The sequence below is a fragment of the Ranitomeya imitator genome, chromosome 6, assembly GCF_032444005.1.
Source record: "Ranitomeya imitator isolate aRanImi1 chromosome 6, aRanImi1.pri, whole genome shotgun sequence".
NCBI classification, from domain to species: domain Eukaryota; kingdom Metazoa; phylum Chordata; class Amphibia; order Anura; family Dendrobatidae; genus Ranitomeya; species Ranitomeya imitator.
The window spans coordinates 388,035,895-388,062,001 of NC_091287.1; the positions used below are offsets into that span (position 1 = coordinate 388,035,895).

The following is a 26,107-nucleotide window of genomic DNA, read 5'->3' on the forward strand; positions in this document are numbered from 1 at the left end:
GCGACGGGAAAGGTCAGAGAGGCCAGGCACCTGCGCACTGCAGTACTTTGCACTGCCCTCAACACGGCACACAAAGTGTGCCGGAGCGTGAGACAAGAAGAGGACGTCATCCTATGAAGATGAGAGGCCCCGGACCGCGACACCCATCGGATCGGACCGCCCGCCCAGGTGAGTATAATCTAACCTCTTTTTCTCATCTTTCAGGATACATCAGGGGCATATATACAGCATTACAGAATGCTGTAGATAAGCCTCTGATGCCGGTGGGCTTAGCTCACACCACTTCAGCACCACTTCTAATGGAAAACTTTTGTTCTGGTGACACTGACAGCCAATCATCACATTTTAGGCCGAATCATCATAGCAGTCCTATCCCAGAAATAGTGTTCTAGCTGCCAAATGTAAAAACATGTAAAAGCAACCAAAGGAGTCAAAATGTAGTCTTTTCTACCTCAGTTTTTAGTGATGGAATCGTCATTTTTTGTAAACCTAACCTAGGCCATGTTCTCATGTAGTGTAAATGATGTGTTTTTATTTTGCCTTTTTGTCTATTGGACTACACTTCCTTAGGGCAGTCCCACACGTCCAGATAATTCCGGTACCGGAATTATCCGTGTCCGTATGCCCATGCGTTTCTGTGGCACATCAGTGTGGCACACGTGTGCTGCCCGTGTGCCCACTGGGTACCACACGCACCATGCAGGAGACAGCGCTAAAGTTTAGCGCTGTCCCCTGCATCTGGTGCTGAAGCCGCCATTGATATCTTCTCTGCAGCAGCGTTTGCTGTAGAGAAGATATGAATATTCTTTTTTTTTTTTCTCGTGTTTAAAATAAAGCTCCATGTCCCCACCCCCTGTGCGCCCGCCCGCTGTTCTTAAAATACTCACCCGACTTCCTCGCTGGCTGGCGCTGCTTCCTGTCCTGGCCGCACCTTCTACTGTATGAGCGGTCACGTGGGGCCGCTCATTTACAGTAATGAATATGCGGCTCCACCCCTATGGGAGGTGGAGCCGCATATTCATGATTGTAATCGGCGGCCCCACGTGACCGCTAATACAGTAGAAGGTGCGGCCAGGACAGGAAGCAGCGCCAGCCAGCGAGGGAGCCGGGTGAGTATTTTAAGAACAGCGGGCGGGCGCACAGGGGGTGGGAGGGGTGTGGGGACATGGAGCTTTATTTTAAACATGAGAAACAAACAAAAAAAAAGAATATTCATATCTTCTCTACAGCAAACACTGCTGCAGAGAAGATATCAATGGCGGTTTCAGCACCAGTGGGGGGGACAGCGCTTACTGTAGCGCTGTCTCCTGCACGGCACACGGACAACGTCCGTGTGTGGTACGTGTTTTACACGGACCCATTGACTTTAATGGGTCCGTGTAATCCGTGCGCTCCCACGAACACTGACATGTCTCCGTGTTTGGCACACGGAGACACGGTCCGCAAAAAATCAATGACATCTGCACAGATGCATTGATTTCAATGTGTATACGTGTGTCAGTGGCTCCGGTACGTGAGGAAACTGTCACCTCACGTACCGGAGCCACTGACGTGTGAAACCGGCCTAAAATGCAGTATTGACCCAGTAAAAGAAAACTCCGAATTTAGGTGGCGTTCCAGCAACATCAGCCCCAGGTTTACCCTGTGACATTGTTATGCTACTGGAGGGCTGTAACCGATCAGCTTCCACTAATGGGCTAAGTTGTAGAAAAGCCTGACACTCCTTTAACAATTCAAGCAAAGTGCGTGTGATCTTATGACCACTGCGCATTTAAAAGCCCGATGGAACTTTACTTTTTTTGGGGTGCACTTTTTCCTTATAGGTTTCTATGTGGAGCCTAAAACAAGCATTTAAAAACACAATTGCATTCTAACGTGTGGAATTCCAGCATTTCTTAACTATTAAAAATGCATTAAAAATGTGCATTAAATTTCTACAAAAACACATCAGATAAGACCTAATTCAGACGTCTAATATTTGGGGGGCATATGAGAAAATCAGAATGATTATTCTGAACACAGTTTAGAATGAGTGACATCCAATTTTCTTGTACGTGGAGAAATTAAAAAGAAAACAATTTCTCCATGTTCACCATTCTGACAGTCTGTTAAAATCAGACCACACTCGAATGTATTCTAAGTGCCGATTTTTCACGTACCCTTTGATTTCCATTGCTGACTTTCATCCAACTGACAGCTCAAAATCAGAAAATGTGCACGTGAATTGCCCCGTAGACTAATATAGGTACGAGTGCTATCTGCGAAAATCATGGATACCACTCGTATGCAAAAAAATGAACGTCTGAATGAGGCTTAAAAGGAAAGGCATTAAAAATAGCTCCAAAACACAATCACAGCAAATTTCTATTGCATATTTTGGTGTAAACGCCTGAAGAAAAAATGCATTGTTTCTGCAGTTGGGGGACATGGCCTTAGTGTTACAAGTCCTTATATCTCATAAACCTACAACATGCTATCAAAACCACTTATTGCATTGTGTGCTAGGTGCTGAATAACCTGACGTGGCTGCAGTTTGGCTTTATCTTGCTGTGCTGTGTGCATTTTATACCATTGTGAACGCATAATAAGGAAAAATGTATTATTTGTGGTCTCAGAACCTGTGTCATTACTGAAATGGTTTCTGCACTGGTAGCTTGTCAGTGCTGTCGATGGTAAATGTGTCTTCTCCCACTGAGATCTATCTAGAGAAGTACAGTATGCTTGTCTCCTGCTGCGCGCTTATAACTGTGCCTTTCTCTTGCCTGCAGGAATAATGGAGCTTGAAAACAAGCTTAGTCATGTACACCACTAGGAGTATGAGCACCTCTGCGGAGCAACAGACAGAACCTGGCTGACTTCTGTCTGGGAAAATTTCAGCCCTGAAGGATTTAGCTTGACCATTTGCAAAGTCATCGGCAGACATATCTTCCCATTTAAAAGCAATGCAATTCAGCATATTATAAATCAGTATTGCATGAAGCAAATATTAAAAGGCCGCATTTTTTTTTCTTTTCTTTGTCTCAGTTTCCAGTTATATCTGCACGCACACACACTCTCCAGAAAACCAGACTATGTGAACTTAATGTACGACATTTACAGTCCATGCCTTTCACTGAAAAAAGTATGATTTGTTAGGTGGTAAGCCTGGTTTACAAAAAGAAAAATTACTACGAGACCCTAGAAACAGTAAAGTATTATGTTTGACAACACCTACTACGTGCCAATAACACAACCTTCAGTACACCACTTGAATATTACATTAGTTTTACTTGGTTGTATTCCTATGATGGATAAAATGGAGATCCCTGATCTCTGGTGAGACTATTTAACTGCTGATGACGTGTGCATTGCATTCCCATCTAATTACATATGGGATAGTCATTATTTTAGTGTTTTTAATTAAAGATATTTTTTTTATGTGGTCAGTGTTTTTAAGTTGCACCTTGCAGATCAGCATTGACATTCTTTACTGTGTACATCATGTGTACTTCTTTGAGAAAATGTGTCCATAGTTTAATTACACAATAATTTGACTTCATATTCATTTTCTTTGTGTGTTTTTAATGTTGATTTTTCTACCCACTATCACTGCTTCATTGACTCTGCTTCTGATTCCTAGTAGAGAGCTAAGCCTTAACCTGTACAGAGTTCCCTCCATACATATATTATTCCAACCCTGCAAATAATTCCATTCTGCCATCTGCTGTGTCACAACACCTGTTGAATGTTTGTTATAGTGAAATAAAAATGTATTGGCCTTGTTAAGAAAACAAAATAATCTGCTTTTCTAATTTGCACCAGCCATGGTTTACAGCCAAAATATATTACAGAATTAAATAGGAGTTCTCTTGAAAATCTTATTAAAAAATCAGTTTTGCCGCTAATCAAATTAAAGAACTTTTATTGTGCTATTATGTTTTTTGTCCTTATGATTGCTTCTGAACCTTCACCATTTCCGATTTTTTTTTTCTTTTGTTCTGCCAATAAACGCTGTACATCACACTTTGAACTGTGTCTGTAGTTAAATTTTCTTAATAAATTGTAAGGATATTAAAGGGAGCCTGTCACCCCCAAAATCGAAGATGAGCTAAGCCCACCAGCATCAGGGGCTTATCTGTAGCATTTTGGAATGCTGTAGATAAACCCCCAATGTATCCTGAAAGATAAGAAAAAGAAGTTAGATTATGTTCACCTAGGGGCGTTCCCGCTGCGGTCCGGTCCGATGGGCGTCACGGTCCAGTCCGGGGCCTCCCATCTTCTTACGATGACATCCTCTTGTAGTCACTCTCCGGCGCAGGCGTACTTTGTCTGCCCTGTTGAGGGCAGTGCAAAGTACTGCAGTGCGCAGGCGCCGGGAAAGGTCAGAGAGGCCCGGCACCTGCGCACTGCAGTACTTTGCTCTGCCCTCAACAGGGCAGACAAAGTACGCCTGCGCCAGAGCCGCAGCGTGAAGACAAGAAGAGGACGTCATCCTATCCGCCCACCCAGGTTAGTATAATCTAACCTCTTTTTCTTATCTTTCAGGATACATTGGGGGCTTATCTACAGCATTACGGAATGCTGTAGATAAGCCCCTGATGCTGGTGGGCTTAGCTCATCTTCGATTTTGGGGGTGACAGGTTCCCTTTAAGTGTTTGGAACGTCACACTTATTATTTTGCAAATGTGGAAGAAAAATACCTATGCCTTGAATCTATGTTCATGAATTTCAAATGCACTGCTATCTGATTTTTTTTTTTTTTACTCGCTTACAAAAGCACCATTAATTCCATAGCGCTTCACAGATATCATCATCACTGACCCCTTTAGGCTCACACTCCGAATTCCCTATCAGTGTGTCTTTGGAGTATGGGAGGAAACCCACGCAAACACTGGGAGAACATACAGACTCCTTACAAATGTTGTTCTTGGTTGGATTTGAACCCAGGACCCAGATGCTGCAAATCAACAGTACCAGCCAGCGAGCTTCCAATTTCAGCACATCACTGTAAAAATGGAGCAATATTGTTTCTTATTTCATACATATGTGCAGGAGTATACCAATTGTGCTTTATTTACTATATGGGCATTTTCCAGGGCACGGCATAAACAGAGGCTATTTTGGACATTAGGTCTACACTATAAAGTACCTTATAAACCTTAAATAAATAATTTAATTTACAAACGGGTTTACCCTCAATCCCACTCACAAACAAAACCGTTGAAAAGGAGATCCATGGCTTGGCTGAGAGGATACTTTTCTTATGGCAGGTAGTATTGACATGTCTTAATTTGTTGCAAGACCCCTGCAGGAAATAAATGCAGACCTTGTGTGGTTGAAAAGTGTCAGGACCCCCATGACAGCAGGTAAGTTCACTACCTCTTTTCCAGCTGGGAATAGCAGTCTTCCTCAGCTCTCGTGAATAATTGAATCCAAAAATGGGTACCTACATAAAGGCTGCCTGCTTCTAGTCCATAACAAACAGTTGCACTTCCATAAAGCAAATGTGTTAAACATCAATTTTTACAATATGCTGCTTCAGGTTTGAGGTTGGGTTTTGGATAATTTATCACGGACATTAAGCCTAAGCAGAACATTATGGAACCTTTAGGCCAGTCTCACACGTCCAGATAATTCCGGTACCGGAATTATCCGTGTCCGTGTGCTTACGTTGAACATCAGTGTGGCACAGGTGTGCCGACTGAGGACCACACGGACCGTGCAGGAGACAGCGCTAGAGTTAAGCGCTGTCCCTTGCGTGCGGTGCTGAAGCCGGTATTCATCCCTTCTTCCCAGCAGCGTTCGCTGGAAAGAAGGATTGAATAATCTTTTTTATTTATTTTTGTTTTTAAAATAAAGTTGCCGTTAATCTGCCCCCTGTGCGCCCCCCCCCCCCCCCCTGGCATTAAATTACTTACCCAGCTCCCTCGGGGTTTACATCCTCTCAGCGTTGCAGCTCTTCCTGTATGAGCGGTCACGTGGTGCCGCTTATTACAGTAATGAATATGCGGCTCCACCCCAATGGGAGGTGGAGCCGCATGTTCATGACTGTAATGTGCGGCACCCGTGACCGCTCATACAGGACAAGCAGCGACGCTGAGAGGATGTAAGCGCCGAAGGAGCTGGGTAAGTATTTTAATGCCAGAGGGGGGGCGCACAGGGGGTGGGAGGGGGCAGATTACCGGCAACTTTTAAAAACAAAAATAAAAAGATTATTCATTCCTTCTTTCCAGCAAATGCTGCTTGAGAGAAGAAATGAATGGGGCTTCAGCACCACACGCGGTGGGGACAGCGCTTACAGTAGCGCTGTCCTGCACGGCACACGAACTGCACACGGACAACATCCGTGTGCGGTACGTGTTTTACACGGACCCATTGACTTTACTGGGTCCGTGTGAAACTCACCTCACGTACCGGAGCCACTGACGTGTGAAACCGGCCTTAGTAGTATACTAATACAGCTCTGGCAAAAATTAACAGACCACTGTAAAATGTTCAGTTTGTGTGATTTACCTCTTTATAGGTATATTTTTGAGTAAAATGTAAATTGTGTTAGTCTATAAACTTCTGACAACATGTCTGCAAATTTCCAAGCAATAAATTTTGTATTTTTTTCTGACAAAGAAAAATAGTCAAAATAAAAAAAAAACACTGCTTTCAGACCTCGCATAATGCAAAGAAAACAAGTTCATAATCATTTAAAAACAATATTAATGTTTTAACTCCGGAAGAGTTCAGAAATCAAAATTTTGTGGAATAACCATGATTTTTAATCACAGCTTTCATGCGTCTTGGCATGCTTTCCACTAGTCTTTCACACTGCTTCTGGCTCAAAAATGTAAGCGGTTCTTCGTTGTTTGATAGCTTGTGACTATCCATCATCCTCTTGATTACATTCCAGAGGTTTTCAATGGGGTTCAGGTGGAGATTGGGCTGCCCATGACAGGGTTTTGATGTGATGGTCTCTTAATTTTTGCCAGAGCTGTATTTTTTTTTTTTTTTTTTTTTTTAAGATCCAAGCTTGTTTAGTGGGAGGATCTGCAAACATTTCCAGGGCTGTGACTTTTAGCCGAGTGTTAGTACCTGTTGTCCAGTGAGATAATTTTTTCAAATTCACTAAAGAAAGTGTCTAAGTTTCCATTTTTATCCATAACATGTATATTCCACACAAGGGTTTAAATATTGTATCACGACCTCATGTTTCTATGAGCCATGCTAACTAGCTGGTACACTAAATCGTTCCACCTGTTTCTTTGAAAACTCTAGCTCTACCTGTCAATCACATAAAACCAGCTATATACACATTTGGGAGTTACATTCACCCTTTTACTGAATAATTAGTCTTGAGCAAGAATCCATCCAACTATTGAGAGCTGCTGCTTGTACTCTCTGGACCAGTCAGTTCTTGAACTAGATCTTGAAGCTGAGAAGGTAAATTGGTCCCTTGCTCATGTACCACATGGATCATTTGTGTCCTTACCCATCCCTTTCAGACCACTCTTCTCAACAGCTTAGTTTCTTATAAGCATCTGCTATCTTAAAAGTTACTTGTAAAGATGACTAAATATTTCGAAATTTGTACTCCCCAGGTTCCGCACATTTTTTTCTTTCAAAAAAGTATTCATCGCAACTAATCAAGAATCGCAGGATGTGACAAATTCCATAATGACTTCTGTTTACTTACTAATATTCTTGATGGAGGCCAATGTTTAGCAGTACTACTGCATCCAGTGATGGAGGTGGTGCTTTTGATAACAGCTCCCACATTTTTATCCATGGTATTTTTTTTTCTACACAATCCTGACAATTGCTACTTTTTCTTTTACCAAATATTTACCATACTATAATGGACTTTTCAAAATCTTTTCAACTTCAAATAAGTAACCTTTGACAAAAAGGATGTAAAAAGAATTCTAGATAAATAGATGTAGTAAAAAAATATGGCAGCAGTGTAGTTACAGACAGATGTCAAATTGGATTAGTAAAGCAGGAGAGCAAAAACAGACAAAGGGCGGTACCTCTCCCTTGCATCAGTTAGTCTCCTGTCCTTAACAGGGAACCTTCAGATAGGCGTACCTGAAGAAAGATGGAAGTCGTTCCAGGCCTGGCAGAAGGGTACAGGCAGCGGGGGTGCCCCTGCCTCGGTTGGAGCGGTATCCTGAAAACGCCACCGTTGGGCATTTTAGGGTGAACAGGGGGAGTGCAGCCATTGCACCATTCTTCGCGGGCGTCCAGTCTGCACATGCGCCAGAGTCGCTCCCTGATGACGCAGGTCACATGGCTGGAAAGGATACAGGGGGCACACCAAGGCTGCTTGCCTTTAAAAGGCAGTGGAGTGTGGTACGTGATGCTGCCAGCAGCTTAGGCAGTCCCCTGTAGGTATGGAGGTCCTGGAAGGAGAACCACCACAGCAGCTGAAGCAGCAGCCAGGTAGACAAAGGCAGAAAGAGGTGTGGCAGCCCATAGAGCACTTTGGCTTAAATGTTGGCATGGGGACGTCCAAACAAAATCAAAATTATATTCCATTCCTTGTGAAGGTGAATTTCTGTTCAGGTCAACATTGGATGACATCCTTGAGAAAGCAGGGGATTCCAGATATAAAAAAATCTTTTTTTTTAAGTAGGAAAGTTTTTCATAGTATACCCCCCATAGAGCAAAACAAGTGGGAAGAGCGGTAAAAGAAAAGCAGAGCTTTCCTCTTTGGGGGCTCATCTCAGGATAGGAAGCCATCCCAGTGATGGTCTTTCCCAGGTGGGGGGAAGATTATCTCCCAGCTGGGAAAACTATTTCCAGGAGTTCCTGGATATTGAGCCTAATAAAGTCGGGCCTAGAATTAGAATTACTCTCAATCCCAGTCCAAATCTGTTGTGACTCCTCTGGTCCTTTCCAGAGAAACAACTGGCTCTGGAACATGTCCTAAGCTTAGTAGACAAAGCTGTCCTCCAGGAAATTCCCCTTCACGAATAAAGAGGATTCTACTCCCCACTGTTTCTGGTGAAGAAACCAGAAGGATCCTTCTAGACAATAATCAACCTGAAAAAGCTGAACAATTCAAAAAAGACTCAAATGTTCAAAATTGAGTCAATAAAAACAGCGGTCAAAATCCTGTTTCCAGATTGCTTTATGACAGTTCTGGACCCAAGGGACACTTATTATTACATTCCCATACACAAAGACTATCAGAAGTCCTCAGGGTAGCGGTCTCCATGGGGGGGAAACATCCTTTCAGTACAGAGCTCTCCCTTTCGGCTTGGCGGTGGCTCCTCTAGTGTTTACCAAGCTTGCGGCAGAAGTGATGGCACACTTGAAGGAGCAGGACATCTTGACTGTCTTCTACCTGGATGACTTTCTAGTGATAGGAAACTCAATCCAACAATGTAAAGCTCAGCTAGAAAGAGTTATGACTTCTTTAGTAAGCTTGGGATGGGTTTTAAACTTAAGAAAGTCGAAGCTCGAGCCGTAAAGGGTACAGGAGTTGTACTAGACTCGCAAAAAACAAGCATATCGCCTCCTGGAAGACAGAATAAAAAAAATTATGGGTCAGGTGTAGAGGGATCACAATACCCATCTATGAATTTGAGGAAGGCTATGTCCCTGCTAGGTTCCCTAACCTCCTGCATGCCAGCAGTACAGTGGGCCCAAATACACACGAGGGATCTTCAGTGGGACAGCTTAGGAAACCAGAAGGACAGTTAGAATGACTGTACTCAAAGGCTATTCATTCCTTGGGTTGGTGGCAAAAAATTTGGCCAAAGGGGTTCCTTGAGTAAGCAGAGTTACTCGAGTTATCACCACAGAGGCAAGTCCCAGGGTTTGAGGGGCACATCTAAACAACATAGTTGCTCAGAGAGTCTGGATGGGGGAATGGAAAATAGTTTTCTCAAACAGGAAATAACTTTTAGCAGTCAAATAGGCTGTGATAGAGTTCATAGATCCCCTTCAGGGTCAGCATGTAATGGTATTTTTGGACAATCAGGTAGTGGTAGCCTATCTGAACCACCACGGCGGAACCAGATATTGCCTCTTGATGGGTATAACAGCCCAGATTTTCCGGATGGCAGAAATCAATTTCCTTTCTCTGTTGGTGTGCCACATATGGGGGGTCGAGAACAAGGCAGATTTTTTTAACCAGACCCAGTTAAAACAAGGAGCGAATGGGTTCTAAAACAGTCCATATTCAGCCAGATCATAGAGATATGAAGTCTCCCAGATATAGATCTCTGCCAACAGCAAGAACAAAAGGATAGAAACACCATGGAATCAATGGTGCTATATGAGTAATAATAAAAGGATAGAGACCTTTTGCTCTATAGATCCCCGGGGGAACCCTTAGACTCTAGATGTCTTCATGTTTCCATGGAATCATTTTCTGACCTATGCTTTCCCCCCAGTCATCCTGATCTTAGCGGTCCAAAGAAAAATCAGGACATGGCAAGGGTAATTCTGGCCGAAAAGAACTTGGTCATCCTGGCTGAGGATGATGTCTATCACCGACCCTTGGGTGCTGCTGGAGATTCTGGATCTTCTCTCCCGGGGGCCAGTATATCATCCTCAGGCAGCAATTTTAAACTTGACAGCATGGAATTTGAGAGGGCGGTCTTGAAGGACAGACTTTTTCCCCAAATTTGACTTCTATGCTATTCCAAAGTAGAAAACCTGTTACTACTAGAGCCTATGGGAAAACTTGGAAAAAATTCCTGTCCACATCAGAGGTCAGAGTCCAGGATACAGTTCCGATCAAGACTATCCTAGAATTTTTACAAAAAGGATTAGAGCAGGGCCTTACTACTAGCACCTTAATGGTTCAGGTGGCTGCATTAGACACCCTGTATAATCATGATGGGGCTTGCAACCTTGAGTAGCTAGATTCATTAGAGCCTCCACTAGATCTAGACCCATGAGATATCGGAATGTAGTATTATCAGCCCTAACTAGTTTCCCCTTTGATCCCTTGAATTTCACTTCCCTTAAGATTTTATCTCTTAAGACTGTTCTTCTAATAGCATTGACATCAGCTTGCAGGGTTAGTGATAGTCAGTCCCTGTCTACAGGCCCCCCGTCACTCAAATTTTAAAGGATAGGGTCATTCTGAAACCTGCCCTGCCTACTTATGTATGGCAGTGTCTCGCTTTTATAGGTCCTAAGAAGTAGTCCTCCCATCCTTTTGCCCCAACGCCAAGAACACAAAATAGGAAAGTTTCCATATGTTAGACATAAGATGTTTACTTCAATACCTAGCGGCCACCCAGGGGTGTCGGAAGGATAGGTGTTTTAGGGTCCCAGAAAAGGGCTCAAGGCCTCAAAAAGCACATTGGCAAGATGGATAAGGGATGAGATTTTGTTGGCCTACTCGTCCAGTGGGAATGTCATTCCAGAAGGATTGAGAGCTCATTCTACAAGAGCGGTGGCAACCTCCTGGGCAGAAAAGTCAGGATTCTATAGAAAAGATCTGTAAGGCTGCTACTTGGTCATCTCGTACATTTTAAAATCACTACCAGCTAGACCTAGCCTCTTCCTCTGATCTCACCTTTGGGAGAAGGGTTCCACAGGCTCTGGTCCCTCCCTAAGATACAATTCCCTGCATTTCCCTATGTGGTGCTGTCATAGGGAAGGAGAAAGATGTACTTACCAGTAACAGGATTTCTCAATGGTAACAGGATTTCTCACCCTTCAAATACTTTGAAACTGCTGTCAGGAAATGTTTTAACCCTTCAGGTTCTACACAGTAGTCAACGCAAAGTCAAATGACTCATTTCGGCTCTCATGATGCCCTCGTGAGAACCGCTTGCTGTGAACGAAGGTAACCTTACTGACGTCAACTCAGTTCACAGCGGCTGGATGTGATTTTTGTTACACTTTTTGAAAACTTTAAAAAAAAAAAACTTTTAGTCCTGCTGTGGGACATGCATTATTTTTACTTTAAGGATATGTGCCCACGATCAGGAATAGTAGTATTTTGGACATAGTGCACTTGTGCTACATTCTAGATTACAAGCACAGTGGATTGTATTTATATAAATCCCATGCCCACTGTGTTTCGTTATGCTGCGTAAACTCACCCGCTGCGTGGGTTTATGAGCCGTTGCATGTCAATTTATGTAGCCTCTGCGTAAATTGGCCATACTGTCATTAGATGCGGTAAATCCGCATATCTTCATAAACGCATTTGTTTTAAAGTGGATTTATGCACTTTACGCATGTGTACTCATTTAAATAGTTGTGACACAGCAGAAAGTAGATTAGACAGGATATTGAAGAAAGCAGAGTGAGAGGTCAGTAGAATGTAATGTCCTCCCCACGATTTTTTTTTTTTTATAAATTTGTTTAATATGGAGTCCTTCGATTTTGTTAACCAGCCAAGGATAAAGCAGTCGGCTGAGGGCTAGTATTTTCAGGCTAGCGAGGTCCATGAATATTGGCCCTCCCCAGCCTAAAAATACCAGCATGCAGCAGTCCCAGAATTGACACATCTACAGTTAGGGCCAGAAATATTTGGACAGTGACACAAGTTTTGTTATTTTAGCTGTTTACAAAAACATGTTCAGAAATACAATTATATATATAATATGGGCTGAAAGTGCACACTCCCAGCTGCAATATGATAGTTTCCACATCCAAATCGGAGAAAGGGTTTAGGAATCATAGCTCCGTAATGCATAGCGTCCTCTTTTTCAAGGGACCAAAAGTAATTGGACAATGGACTCTAAGGGCTGCAATTAACTCTGAAGGCGTCTCCCTCGTTAACCTGTAATCAATGAAGTAGTTAAAAGGTCAGGGGTGGATTCCAGGTGTGTGGTTTTGCATTTGGAAGCTGTTGCTGTGAGCAGACAACATGCGGTCAAAGGAACTCTCAATTGAGGTGAAGCAGAACATCCTGAGGCTGAAAAAAAAGAAAAAATCCATCAGAGAGATAGCAGACATGCTTGGAGTAGCAAAATCAACAGTTGGGTACATTCTGAGAAAAAAGGAATTGACTGTTGAGCTTGGGAACTCAAAAAGGCCTGGGCGTCCACGGATGACAACAGTGGTGGATGATCGCCGCATACTTAATTTGGTGAAGAAGAACCCGTTCACAACATCAACTGAAGTCCAGAACACTCTCAGTGAAGTAGGTGTATCTGTCTCTAAGTCAACAGTAAAGAGAAGACTCCATGACAGTAAATACAAAGGGTTCACATCTAGATGCAAACCATTCATCAATACCAAAAATAGACAGGCCAGAGTTAAATTTGCAGAAAAACACCTCAAGAAGCCAGCTCAGTTCTGGAAAAGTATTCTATGGACAATGAGACAAAGATCGACCTGTACCAGAATGATGGGAAGAAAAAAGTTTGGAGAAGAAAGGGAACGGCACATGATCCAAGGCACACCACATCCTCTGTAAAACATGGTGGAGGCAACGTGATGGCATGGGCATGCATGGCTTTCAATGGCACTGGGTCACTTGTGTTTATTGATGACATAAGAGCAGACAAGAGTAGCCGGATGAATTGTGAAGTGTACCGGGATACACTTTCAGCCCAGATTCAGCCAAATGCTGCAAAGTTGATTGGACGGCGCTTCATAGTACTGATGGACAATGACCCCAAGCATACATCCAAAGCTACCCATGAGTGCCAAAAAGTGGAACATTCTGCAATGGCCAAGTCAATCTCCAGATCTAAACCCAATTGAGCATGCATTTCACTTGCTCAAATCCAGACTTAAGACGGAAAGACCCACAAACAAGCAAGACCTGAAGGCTGCGGCTGTAAAGGCCTGGCAAAGCATTAAGAAGGAGGAAACCCAGCGTTTGGTGATGTCCATGGGTTCCAGACTTAAGGCAGTGATTGCCTCCAAAGGATTTGCAACAAAATATTGAAAATAAAAATATTTTGTTTGGGTTATGTTTATTTGTCCAATTACTTTTGACCTAAAATGTGGAGTGTTTGTAAAGAAATGTGTACAATTCCTACATTTTCTATCAGATATTTTTGTTCAACCCTTCAAATTAAACGTTACAATCTGCACTTGAATTCTGTTGTAGAGGTTTCATTTCAAATCCAATGTGGTGGCATGCAGAGCCCAACTCGCGAAAATTGTGTCACTGTCCAAATATTTCTGGCCCTAACTGTATATGATGTGCTAATTATGGCACTTTTGCCCGACTCTTGCCACTAGCCCTGGTGCTGTGGCAAGTGGGATGATATTTGCGGGGTTGGTGTCAGCTGTTTTTTGTTCGCTGACATCAAGCCCAGGTTAGTGGAGAGGCGTCTGTTATAAGATGCCCCATTACTAACCCAATATTCATATTATAAAAAGTAAAACATCCGGAATAAAATCTTTTAATTGAAATAATGATACCCCTGTTTTATGTTCAGCCAAAGGCATACAGATGAAGCAGAGTTGGACTCTAGTTTGGATTATCTTCTTGTCGGACAGGTGAGGAATATGGTATATGTACCAGGCTGCAGCTGTTTGCTTTATCCTTGGCTGGTTAACAAAAATAGCAGAACCCAATGTCATTTTTTGTGGGATTCCAAAGTTTTTGCTAAACATCCAAGGTAAGCAGACATCTGGTGTTATCAGGCTGGTGAAGTTCATGGATATTAGATCCTTACTAGCCATCAGTAGTCTTGCAAGGTCATGTCATAGCATCTCAATCGGATTAAGGTCATGACATTGAATAGGCCACTCCAAAGTCTTAATTTTGTTTTTCTTAAGCCATTTAGAGGTGACCTTGCTGGTGTGTTTTGAATCATTGTCCTGCTGCATAACTCAATTCTGTGTCAGCTTGACGTCATGAACAGATGGCCGGACATTCTCCTTCAGGATTTTTTTGTAGATATACAGCAAAATTCTTGGTTCTATTTACCACAGGAAGTCTTCCAGGTCCTGGAGTACCAAAACAGCCCCGGACTATCACACTACCACTGCCATATTTTACTGTTGATGTTCCTTTTCTGAAATTCTGTGCTACTTCTATGCCAGATGTAATGGGACATACAGCTTCCAAAACATTCAGCTTTTGTCTCGGAAGTCCACAGAGTATTCTCCCAAAAGTCTTGGGGATCATCAAGATGTTTTCTGGCATAACTGAGATGAGACTTTATGTTCTTATTGCTCAGCTGTGGTTTCCCTCTTGGAACATGCAGGCCATTTTTGCCCGGTTTCTTTTGGTAGAGTTATGAACACTGACCTTAACTGAGGCAAGTGAGGCCTGCATTTCTTTAGATGTTGAGGGGTCTTTTGTGACCTCGTGGATGAGTCATTGCAGCGCTCTAGGGGTAATTTTGGTCAGCAGACCACTCCTGGGAGAATTCAATACTGTTCATGTTTTTGCCATTTGTGAATTATGGCTCACTGTGCTTCACTGGAGTCTTAAGCTTGAGAAATAGCTTTATAATATTTTCCAGACTGATCTCAATTACTTTCTCATTTGTTCCAGAATATCCTTAGATCGTGATGTCTAGCTTTTGAGGAACTTATGATCTACTTCACTTTGTCAGGCAGGTCGTATTTAAGTAATTTCTTGAATGAAAACAGGAGTGGCAGTAATCACGTCTGATTGTGGCTAGGGAATTTGAACTCCGCTTCCAAAGATGTGATAAACCACAGTTTATATTTTACAGTGGGGAAACGCAATCACTTTTTTTAGTGATCTGAAACATTTAGGTGTGACAAATATGCAAAAGAATGAGAAATCAGGAAGGGGCAAACACTTTTCACACAACTGTATATATGGCGCAAGTCGTGTCTCCCGCTTTGATGTGGGTTATGGCGATGAGCCAGCATCTTTTCCGGCACATCAGCTGATTTAATCATCTGACATGTGCCCCTAACAGCTGCAGGTGGATTCGTGAACCATCTGCAGCTGTTGATGTTAAGTGCCGCTGTCAATCTCCGATAGTAACATTTAACTTGCAAACACTGGTAGTGCATCACAATACCCGCCCCATGTCACATGACCTTGAGTCACCGATTTGTTGGCAGGAGACCCCTGTCGTCATAACTGATCTGCTATCAGTGCTACAAAGTGGCTGGTGTTCATAGCAGATGAGCATTTCTGCTTTGCAAAGCAGGGCTTAAGTTATGTGGAGCACATGCGATCAGATGATTGCAGCTTCAAGTCTCTCATGAAGACTACTGAAGCAAGTAAAAGGTGAACACATTTTTGGCATAGCAGCGTTCAGAAGCGCCCGATCTATCCAAATATAAAAAGAATCCGATTGGTGGACCACGTAACAAGAAATATATTCAAAACACTAGAATTGCTTTACATTTTTTGGTCATCAGAACATTGCAATAAAATGCAATAACAGGCGATCAAAGCATTATATCTATCACAAAATGGTATCAATATAAACGTCAACTTGGCATGCAAAAAATCAGCCCTCACCCAGTTCCAGGTCCCACAAAATGGAGAAACTACGGATCTTTGAAAATTTGAAAATTTTCTTTTTCAACAAACTGTGGATTTTTTTTTACCACTTAAAAAGGAACCTAGACATGTTTGATATCTACGAACTCGTAATGACCTGGAGAATCATAATGGCAGGTCAGTTTTAGCATTTAGTGAACAAGGTAAAAAAAAAAACTATTGTTGAATTGCACATTATTTTTTTTTGCAATATCACCACATTTGGAATTTTTTTTCTCATTTTCTGTACATTACATGGTAAATTCAATGATGTTGTTCAAAAGAACAATTCTTCTTGCATAAAACGAGCCCAAACTTGGCTATATTGATGGAAAAATTAAAAAATTATGGCTCAGGGAAGAAGGTTAAGAAAAAACAAACGCAGAAACGAATGGCCCTGGCGTGAAGTGGTTAAAATAATTGGTGTGCTCTTGTTTTTATTCAAAGTACTTTGAAATATTTGTCAGATTGCCAAACTTATGTCAAGATTCTCATATTTGCACCTTTTTATTGAGCGGAACAGAGGGCAACATTCCACCAACTGACTTTGAATGCAAGCGCTAGAGGAACATGGGCCAAGTGAAGAAGATTCGCTTCCAATATGTGCCTCATCACAGCCGCAAGAGGAAGGAGCAACTTGCATCCAAGCCATGTTTCAAGACACCCAAGAGACACAAACTCAGTGATCATAACTGATGATAGACCTGCAACTCATGCTAGACATGTAGCCCGCAGGCAAGCCTGTTGCAGCCATCTGCAACCGAAAGACAGTCAGAAAGAAAATGCTCAGGCTCTGACTGAAGAGGCAATGACTTTGATTCACAGATTGGACACAGCTGACCAATGAGATATTCTCTGTGCATCAATGGCACCATGTTTCTCGGATACGCCACCTGACAAACAATGGGCATGTGCCTCTGCTGTATTCTTTGTCCTGGAGCTGTTTTCAACACCAAACAATCAAATAAGCAGAGCTGATTATGACTATCAATAATATGGCACAACATTACCCACCATCTTCCCAATATGACCCCAGAAGCCATCCACATACAGTAGTGTTCAAAATAATAAGTGTATTCAAAAACATGAGTTAATCACAAAATCTTTATACTAGTTTTTATTTCCATGCATCGGGAACATTGCATGCCTTTTTCTAATTCAAAATCTGAAGAGAAATGAATATAATTTTTAACTACTTAACAAAAAATGAACAGCTGTTCTTAAAAATAACAGTGTCTGCATTTATCTTTACAAACTCACAATATGTACTATTTCTTGTGGATGTAGCATTACTGTGAATCACTAATCTAATATTTAGTTGTATACCTATAGTTTTCTAGAACTGCTTCACATCTATGTTGCATAGAGTCAACCAACTTCTGGCACATAAGTTGACAACTGTTATTCCAGCCCAGGATGCTTTCACTACATCTCACCATTTTTTTTCGACATTTATTGACTTTGCATCCGAAACGGGATTTTTGTTGTCACTCGACAAGTGTTCTGTCAGATTAAGGTTCGGCGATTGGGCAGGCCACTCCATAATTTCAATTTTTTTTTTTTCATTTTTTATTTCAAGAACCAAGATTTTGCTCGTTTACTGGTGTGTTTAGGGTTGTTGTCTTGTTGAAACACCAATTTCAAGGGCATATCCTCTTCAGCATAAGGCAACATGACCTCTTCAAGTATTTTACTATATACAAACTGGTTCATGATCTCTGGTATACGTCTGGCATCATAGCAAGAAAAACATGCCCATATCATGATGCTTGCACCACCATGCTTCACTGTCTTCAGAGTGTACTGTGGCTTGAATGCAGAGTTTGTGGGTTGTCTGACAAACTGTCTGCGGCCTTTGGACCCAAAAAGAACAATTTTACTTTCATCACTCCATAAAATGTTTCTACATTACTCTTTAGGCCAGTTGAAGTGTTCCTTGGCAAATAGTACGTGTCTTTTTTTTTACAGTGGGACTTTGTGAGGACTTCTTCCTAGGAGATTAGCTTCACACAGGCATCTTCTGTCACAGTACTCACAGATAACTTAAGACTGTCTTTGATCATCCTGGAGCTAATCACTGACTGAGCCTTTGCCATCCTGGCTATTCTTCCATCCATTCGAATGGTAGTCTTCCGTTTTCTTCCACGTCTCTCTGGTTTGGCTTTCCATTTTAAAGCACTGGAGATCATTTTAGCTGAACAGCCTAGCATTGTCTGCACTTCTTTATAGGTTTTACCCTCTCCAATCAACTTTTTAATCAAAGCACGCTGTTCTTCTGAACAATGTCTCAAACAACCCACATTTCTCAGGCTTTTAAGGAGAAATGCATGTGTTGGGGCTGGCGGAACGCAGCAAATAATATAAAGGTAGTAATAAGGTGGTTTGCAACCCGGGGTCCACCGTGCAGAGATGTTACCTGCTGCTCGGTAATGGCAGACACTATATAGCGGTATAATAGACGAGCACACGTGGGTTAACGTCACCTGATGTGTACAGAGGCGGACTCTTGCTTCACAGAGCCGCAATACCGCGGAATGTAAATGCTGTAGCCTGTTAGGACTCACAGAGCTCAGCTGAGAGAGCACTAGTGTATGGTCACGGGATAAGAATTTTTCTAGGCGCACTAAGTACACGGTGCCGCAACTGCGATGCCTGGAGAACTATTTAATTTAGTGCATGGAGTGCGTGCAGCGTTATGCTGGCGAAAGCCACTAATCTCCCTAACTAGGGTAGGAAAGTACACTAATTGTGCATGGCGTCAAACTAAAGAATGCCACTATTGATGCTGGTAAATTCGTGCTCAGTGCTGGATGGCACTAACTGGCGCTATGTCAGCTCCAATCACCCACACTCAGACAACAACGCTAGGGAAGCGGATCATTTAGGAGCTTCCACCAGTACATACATGCATCCATACACACCACGTTATCAGGTTATACTAGCGCATGGCCGAGCGGCCATGCAAATGTTTTATAATGGCAGCCTTCCGGGACCTTGCCAGTGGTCCAATCAGAGCCGCTTGAGGACCTGGGTATGTGTTAGGAGTTGAGTTCCCACCGCTGCACAGGGGGAATCTCGAACTATGTCCGCTGCAGTCTCCCATTCTCCAGCCGTACTGGAGCCTGCTCAGCAGAGATGGTCCCAGCGTCTGGCTCAAGCTGATACTGTGCGCTTGGTTACTGCTGCCTTTCCAGGCGCTGCCTTTGTAGCCTGTACTGATCAGCAGCGAGCAGGCGTTTCAGGGACTAAGTCCTGATTTTCCCATACTGAGCACGCCCACAGGACGACCTCCCATTGGAGGTCGGGGGTCACATGCTCAAGTCCTGTAGCAGCTCCAATTGGACCACTAGGAAGGTCCTTGAGTGCTACAGCTATGAAAGGTTTGCATGGCCACACGGGCTATGCACTAGTATAATTCTGTATTTGTGTGTGTGTGTTGTGAATTCAGCTTTTGGACTCCCTCCGGTGGTTGTAGAGGGTAATGCAGTTGCGCCTGGATTGCAGGAGTGGACATGTGTATCTACTAATTGCAGGACTGACTGGGGTATATAGCTTTGCAGGATCCTTTAGTCAGTGCCAGTTGTCCATTGTTCTTGAAGGATTCACTTCCCTGCTGGTCTCTCCAGTTTGCTGTTTTTCTACAATGATAAGTCCTGGCTTTGTTTTTGCTGTCCACCTGCAGTGGATCTTATAGTTCTGTGCATTTTCATGTTTTTGTCTTGTCCAGCTTGGTCTGTGAAGGATTTTTTGCAGCCTAGCTATTTCTCTGGAGATGCAGATATACCCCCCATGTCTTTAGTCAGATGTGGTGATCCGTATTTTCTGCGGTGGATATTTTCTAGTGTTTTTATACTGACCGCATAGTACTCTGTTCTATTCTTTCTTTTTAGCTAGTATGGCCTCCTATGCTAAAATCTGATTTCATATCTACGTATGTTATTTCCCTCTCTTCTCACAGTCAATATTTGTGGGGGGCTATCTATCCTTTGGGGATTTTCTCTGAGGCAAGATAGGTTTCCTGTTTCTGTCTTTAGGGGTAGTTAGATCTTAGGCTGTGCCGAGGGGTCTAGGGAGTGTTAGGTACACCCCACGGCTACTTTTAGTTGCGCTGCTAGGTTCAGGGTTTGCGGTCAGAACAGGGACCACCTTCTCCAGAGTACGTCTCATGCTGCTTCAAGGCCACCAAATCATAACATGTGTGTGTGTGGATGTATGCCTGTTCTGGTGAAAGCTCCGAATCATTCCCATCCCTAGAGCTGCTGAATGCTCGCGAGTGTTGTAGCTGTCTAGTGCCAGATAGTGCCATCCAGTACCAGGCACAAAATATACTGTATCCTGCAGTAATCGCTGCTGCGGTACTGTACGCACTCTGTGTGGCTATCTTTAGTGTCTCCTGACAATTCGTCAGTGTAGGGTGGGAACTCCTGTTTGATCCCAGCATCTGACTCAGGGCGTTCTCAGGCGCGGGCTCAAAAGCCACCGAGGGTCAGAGCGGGATAGACCACCGGCATAGTGGGGGTGAGTTGCAGGGATCCCACTAGTATCCATTTGCTGCGCCCTGTGAATGCTAACAGAGCACAGCGTTATTCCGGGCAACTCTGTGAAGCAACAGAGTTCGCTCTTATACAGACCGGGTGAAGGTACCCGTGTCTATTCAGGTGTAGTGCCGCCATTTACTAGCAGCAGGTTCCACTCCTGCACGGTGGACCTCGGGCTGAGAATCCACCTATACTATCTCTGTATTTACTCGGTGCGTTCCGCCAGCCCTAACAGTATGTGACCTCCGACCTCCAATGAGATGTCGTCCAACGGGCATGCTCAGTAGGCAAAAAGCAGGACTTAGTCCCAGGAGCGTCTGCTCGCCGCTGCCTAATGCTGGTTACAATAGCTGGACCTTGGATGGCAGCAGTAACCAGACACATAGCATCAGCTTGAGCAAGACGCTGAGACCGACATCTCTGCTGAGCAGAATCCTCTGCAACTGAGGAAGAATGGGAGAACGCAGAGGACATGGTTTGAGATTCCCCTTGTGCAGCGGTGGGAACTCGACACTTAAAGGGACACTGTCACCTGAATTTGGAGGAACAATCGGCAGCCATGTAGGCGGGGTTTTTGGGTGTTTGATTCACCCTTTCCTTACCCACTGGCTGCAATATTGGATTGAAGTTCATTCTCTGTCCTCCATAGTACATGCCTGCACAAGGCAATCTTGTGCAGGCATGTACTATGGAGGACAGAGAATGAACTTCAATCCAATATTGCAGCCAGCATGCAGCCAGCGGGTAAGGAAAGGGTGAATCAAGCACCCCAAAACCCCGCCTCCATGGCTGAAGATTGTTCCCTCCAAATTCAGGTGACAGTGTCCCTTTAACAGCATGTACAACAAGCCCTTGCTTCACAATGAAATAAGGGCCACCTGATTCAGACCCATTTCTTCACAGAAAGATTGACCTCACTAATTGAACTCCACACTGCTATTATTTTTCACTCCCTCTTTCAATTAGTTATTCTAATACACATACTCAAAACCATGCAGATTATGAATGCTAAGTCTGTTGGTTTTCTTAGAATTTACTGCACCAACTAATAAATTGTTTGACATGGTAATATAATTTATACCAAAAACAGTGATTAATCTGGTTAGTCATATTGTACTGCTATTATTTTGAACGTTACTCTATAGCACATAATTTCCAGCGAGATGTTGTTTAAGCTCCAAATTTGTATTTTTTACAAGGGGTAACAGAGTAAAATGGATTCCATAATTTCTCCCGAACAGAGTGATACTCTGTGGTACATAAGTGGTCAAAAGCTAATGCTTGGGCACATGGCTGGGTGACGAAAGGAAAGAGCGTTGTTTGATTATTACAGCGCAAATTTGGCTGATATACATTGTATATATTATGCTGTATTTCCAAAGCCTCTAAGGTGCCAAAACAACATAAACCCCAAACAAGTGAGCCTATTTTAGAAATAAGACTCCAACAAATTCTTCTAGGGGTGTGTGTGTGTAACAGTTTTAACCCATAAGGTGCTTGATGTAACTGTATTTCATTTTGCTGTCAAACATGTTTCTTTTTCCAGTAAAATGTTTTTAATGGAATTTCTTACAAATGCAGTAATACCCTATTAGTGTTGACCCACCCCCCTAATGTTCGAGTTGGGTTCGGTTCGTCGAATTGGGGCGTTTTCGACTTACACCGTCGAACCCCATTGAAACTAATGGCAGTCAACCACAAACACATACAAACACCTTAAAAGATGTCCAAAAGCTGACAAACTGCTCAGAAGACACAACAAACACATGGAAAAGTCACAAGTACATAAGGTCATGCGAAAATAAAAGGTGGAGGAATAAAAGGAGGAGGATACACAGATAAAGGCATGTCATGCCCTTCTAAAATCAAGAAAGGCTGGAGAAAAAATCTAAAATCAACCTACCAACACCCAGATGTCGTGACAAAAAAATGTAAAAAAGAAATATCTTTAGGTAGAATGGCGGGTCCATTCAAAACACTTTCCTTAGAAGACGTAGTGGTATCCCCGTTGGGAGTCGTGCCAAAAAAGGAACCCAATACATTCAGACTAATCCATTTGTCATATCCAAGGGGCAGGTCAGTAAACGACAACATCGACGCGGAACCAAGTACAGTACTATATACTGTACCTCCTTTGACGAGGCAATCAGGCGGGTCAAGAAGTTGGGAAGGGGCACCCTAATGGCCAAAACAAACATTGAGGGGGAGTTCCGGTTACTACCTGTGCCTCCGAATAGTGTCCGCCTATTAGGCTGCTTCTGTGAAGGAGCATACTACATAGATCGCTGTTTGCCCATGGGGTGCTCCATATCCTGCTCACTATTTGAGGCGTTTAGTTGCTTCCTTGAAAGGGTCGTCATAGACATTTCTAAGGGGGCACATATTATCCATTACCTCGATGACTTCTTATGCCTGTACCCAAACGATTCGCCACAGTGTGAATACACGCGGTAGTCCACTTGTGAGAAGGCGAGAGCTGGAGGGAGAGCAGACAACCCAGAGCCGAGGGGTTAGACTGAGAAAGGAAGAAGGCGGTGTAGCTTGCTTCATGGGTGGGGTACTCTGCTGAGTAGCAGACACTGCTAATAGGCCCAAAATATTGCCTGGGCTAGATGCAGTTAAAAATTAGTACTTAGATAAACAGGCGGTGTAGCTTGCTTCACGGGTGGGCTACTCTGCTGAGTATCAGAAACTGCTACTAGTCTCAAAAGGATTTCCTGGGCTAGATGCAGTTAAAAATTAGTATTTAGATAAACAGGCGGTGTAGCTTGCTTCATGGGTGGGGTACTCTGATGAGTAGCAGACACTGCTACTAGGCCAAAGTATTGTCTGGGCTAGATGAGGTTAAAAATTAGTAATTAGATAAACAGGTGGTGTAGCTTGCTTCATGGGTGGGATACTCTGTTGACAAGCAGACACTGAAGCTTTGGAGCAGACCTCTAAATGCCAGGCCATAGTATGAGTAAACAGCTCTGCAGACTCAGGAGACAGGAGCACATGGGCTAATTGCACAGTCTGTAGGAACATGCTCACACACCACCAAGAAACTTGAAGACACAAAAGATCATCAGATAGGGATTGCATACATCAGTTAGGACTGCTCTGATATGGGTATACCTTGACGTTTGGTGGAGCAGCTTAGTATACATTTTTTGCAAAAAACGTATCAACCAAATACCCTGTTTTTTTACATCTTTTTACTAGCACTTGCGGATTACTGTGATTTTTTGAAACTGAGTGTTTTTGGTTCTACTATGCTCTTTTGTGTCTTCAAGTTTCTTGGTGGTGTGTGAGCATGTTCCTATAGACTTGTTCACTGTGCAAGTAGCCCATGTGCTCCTGTTTCCATAATTGTTCTCTTGTGTCTACAAGACGAGGGAGTTACCCACCACTCCTCTTGGGCTATCTGCACAAAAGCTGTTCCATGCAGCATGTCCACATGGACTTTTCCTCTCTGAACCCTGTTCACACAGGTAATATACAGATGATCAGGTTTTTAAATACATCAGATAGGGATTGCATACATCAGTTAGGACTTTTGTGTCTTCAAGCTCTGCAGACTCAACCATCTGTGTTACCCCAAGCCATAGCGTATGTAGTTTCTAAAGGTTAAAAGGGGGGGAGTGACCCCACCCATGTGGAATTGACGATGCCAATGTCATGTAAAACACAGCAAGGGGACTCCAAAAAGTCTCCTTTTTTTCCCAAAAATTGGGCCACAGACACCACTTAAGTGGCATCAATTTCGCCAGACTTTCTTACAATGGTTGGTGAAGTGATTTTCAAAAATCATCAAGCTTTCAGTCTCCCCAGGATGACACAGGGGTAGAAAAGTCCTTGCGGATCCAGGATTTGTTCCTCTTGATGAACGTTAGTCTGTCTACATTGTCACTGGACAGCCGCATGCGTTTATGTCAGCACACCACCAGCAGCGCTGAACACAAGTTCAGAGAGAACGCTGTGAGCACATCGCGTTTCAACCGGTGAACTTGCAGGCCCAATGACTTCTGTAAAGATGTAAGTCATTGAGCTGCGGAATGCGAATGGCAGAAGTGAGCAAACAGCGACCGTGCCCTCTGCAGAAGCCCATCTATTCCGGGATAGTGGGATAAAAATTGCTGGACAACCAGGTTCAAAATGTGAGCCATACAAGGCACGTGTGTGACATTGCCCCGGCGAAGGGCCGCACCCAGGTTTGCAGCATTGTCACACACGGCCTTCCCTGGCTGTAGGTTCAGTGGAGACAACCATTGATGGTACTCTGTCTCCAGAGCTGACCACGACTCCTCAGCTGTGTGACTCACATTTCCCAGACATTTCAAGGTATACACCACCTGATGCCGTTGGGCCCTGGTGACAGCATAGTAATGAGGTGTGCAGGATTCCTTCTGCGCAGTTAGAACGTGGGTGGCATTACCAGACAGGCTTTGGGTGCAGGTGGAGGACCGAGAGGAGGTTGAGGAGGCAGACGTGGGGACGGCAAGACTTAGACAGCAGCCCCTTCTCCTGATGTCACCATAGCTACCCAGTGCCCAGTCACCGACATGTAACGCCCCTGTCCATGTCTACTCGTCCAAGTGCCTGTGGTGAAATGCACCCTGTCACACAGTTTCTCAAGGAAGCGGTGATGTTGTGTGCGAGATGCTGGTGTAGCGCAGGCACAGCTTTCTTTGAGAAGTAGTGGCGACTGGGCATCTGGTACTGGGTCACTACGACGGACATAAGGTCTCGAAAATCCTCTGTGTCCACCAGGCGGAAAGGCAGCATTTCTGTAGCCAACAGCTTGCAGATGGTGAAATTCAACCTCTTAGCTTTGTCATGGCTAGGAGGAAATGGTCTTTTACTTGTCCACATCTGAGGGACCGAGGGCTGGCTGCTGTGCTTAGACGAGGTTGAGTAGGGTGTCCCTAGCAAACTGCTGGTCTGTGAGGAAGGTGCAGGCGGAGATATTACGTTGCCTTGATCAAAATATGGTGGTCTCGATGTCGGAGTGCAGGTGTTTCCACTTGCAAATGTCCTGACGACCTGCCAATCACACTGGCTGTTGCAGGTAAAGAGGTGGAAGGTCTGCTTCCAAAAGCATGTGCGACTGCTGTCCCCACAGTCACAGAGGATGAAGAGGCCACGGATGCACTTGAAGAGGCAGACGGTGGTTGGCCTGGCCCACTAGGCCGCATTGTTGCACAGTGAG

General features: G+C 43.6%; 1 protein-coding gene across 45 annotated transcripts in view; it reads left to right on the plus strand.

Moving 5' to 3' along the window:
• EPB41L3 (erythrocyte membrane protein band 4.1 like 3) overlaps positions 1-4,009 on the plus strand; it is a 474,479-nt gene extending 470,470 nt beyond the window's left edge. For 44 of the 45 annotated variants that reach the window (XM_069731098.1, XM_069731103.1, XM_069731129.1 and 41 more), the window contains one exon: positions 2,769-4,009. Coding sequence is in view for 6 of the 45 variants with exons in the window: in XM_069731096.1 (XP_069587197.1) it covers positions 2,769-2,774 (6 nt within the window). In the remaining 39 variants the exon portion in view is untranslated. The remainder of the gene's footprint in view (positions 1-2,768) is intronic. The other variant, XM_069731134.1, reaches the window with a different exon arrangement.
• Positions 4,010-26,107: the final 22,098 nt, after the last annotated feature.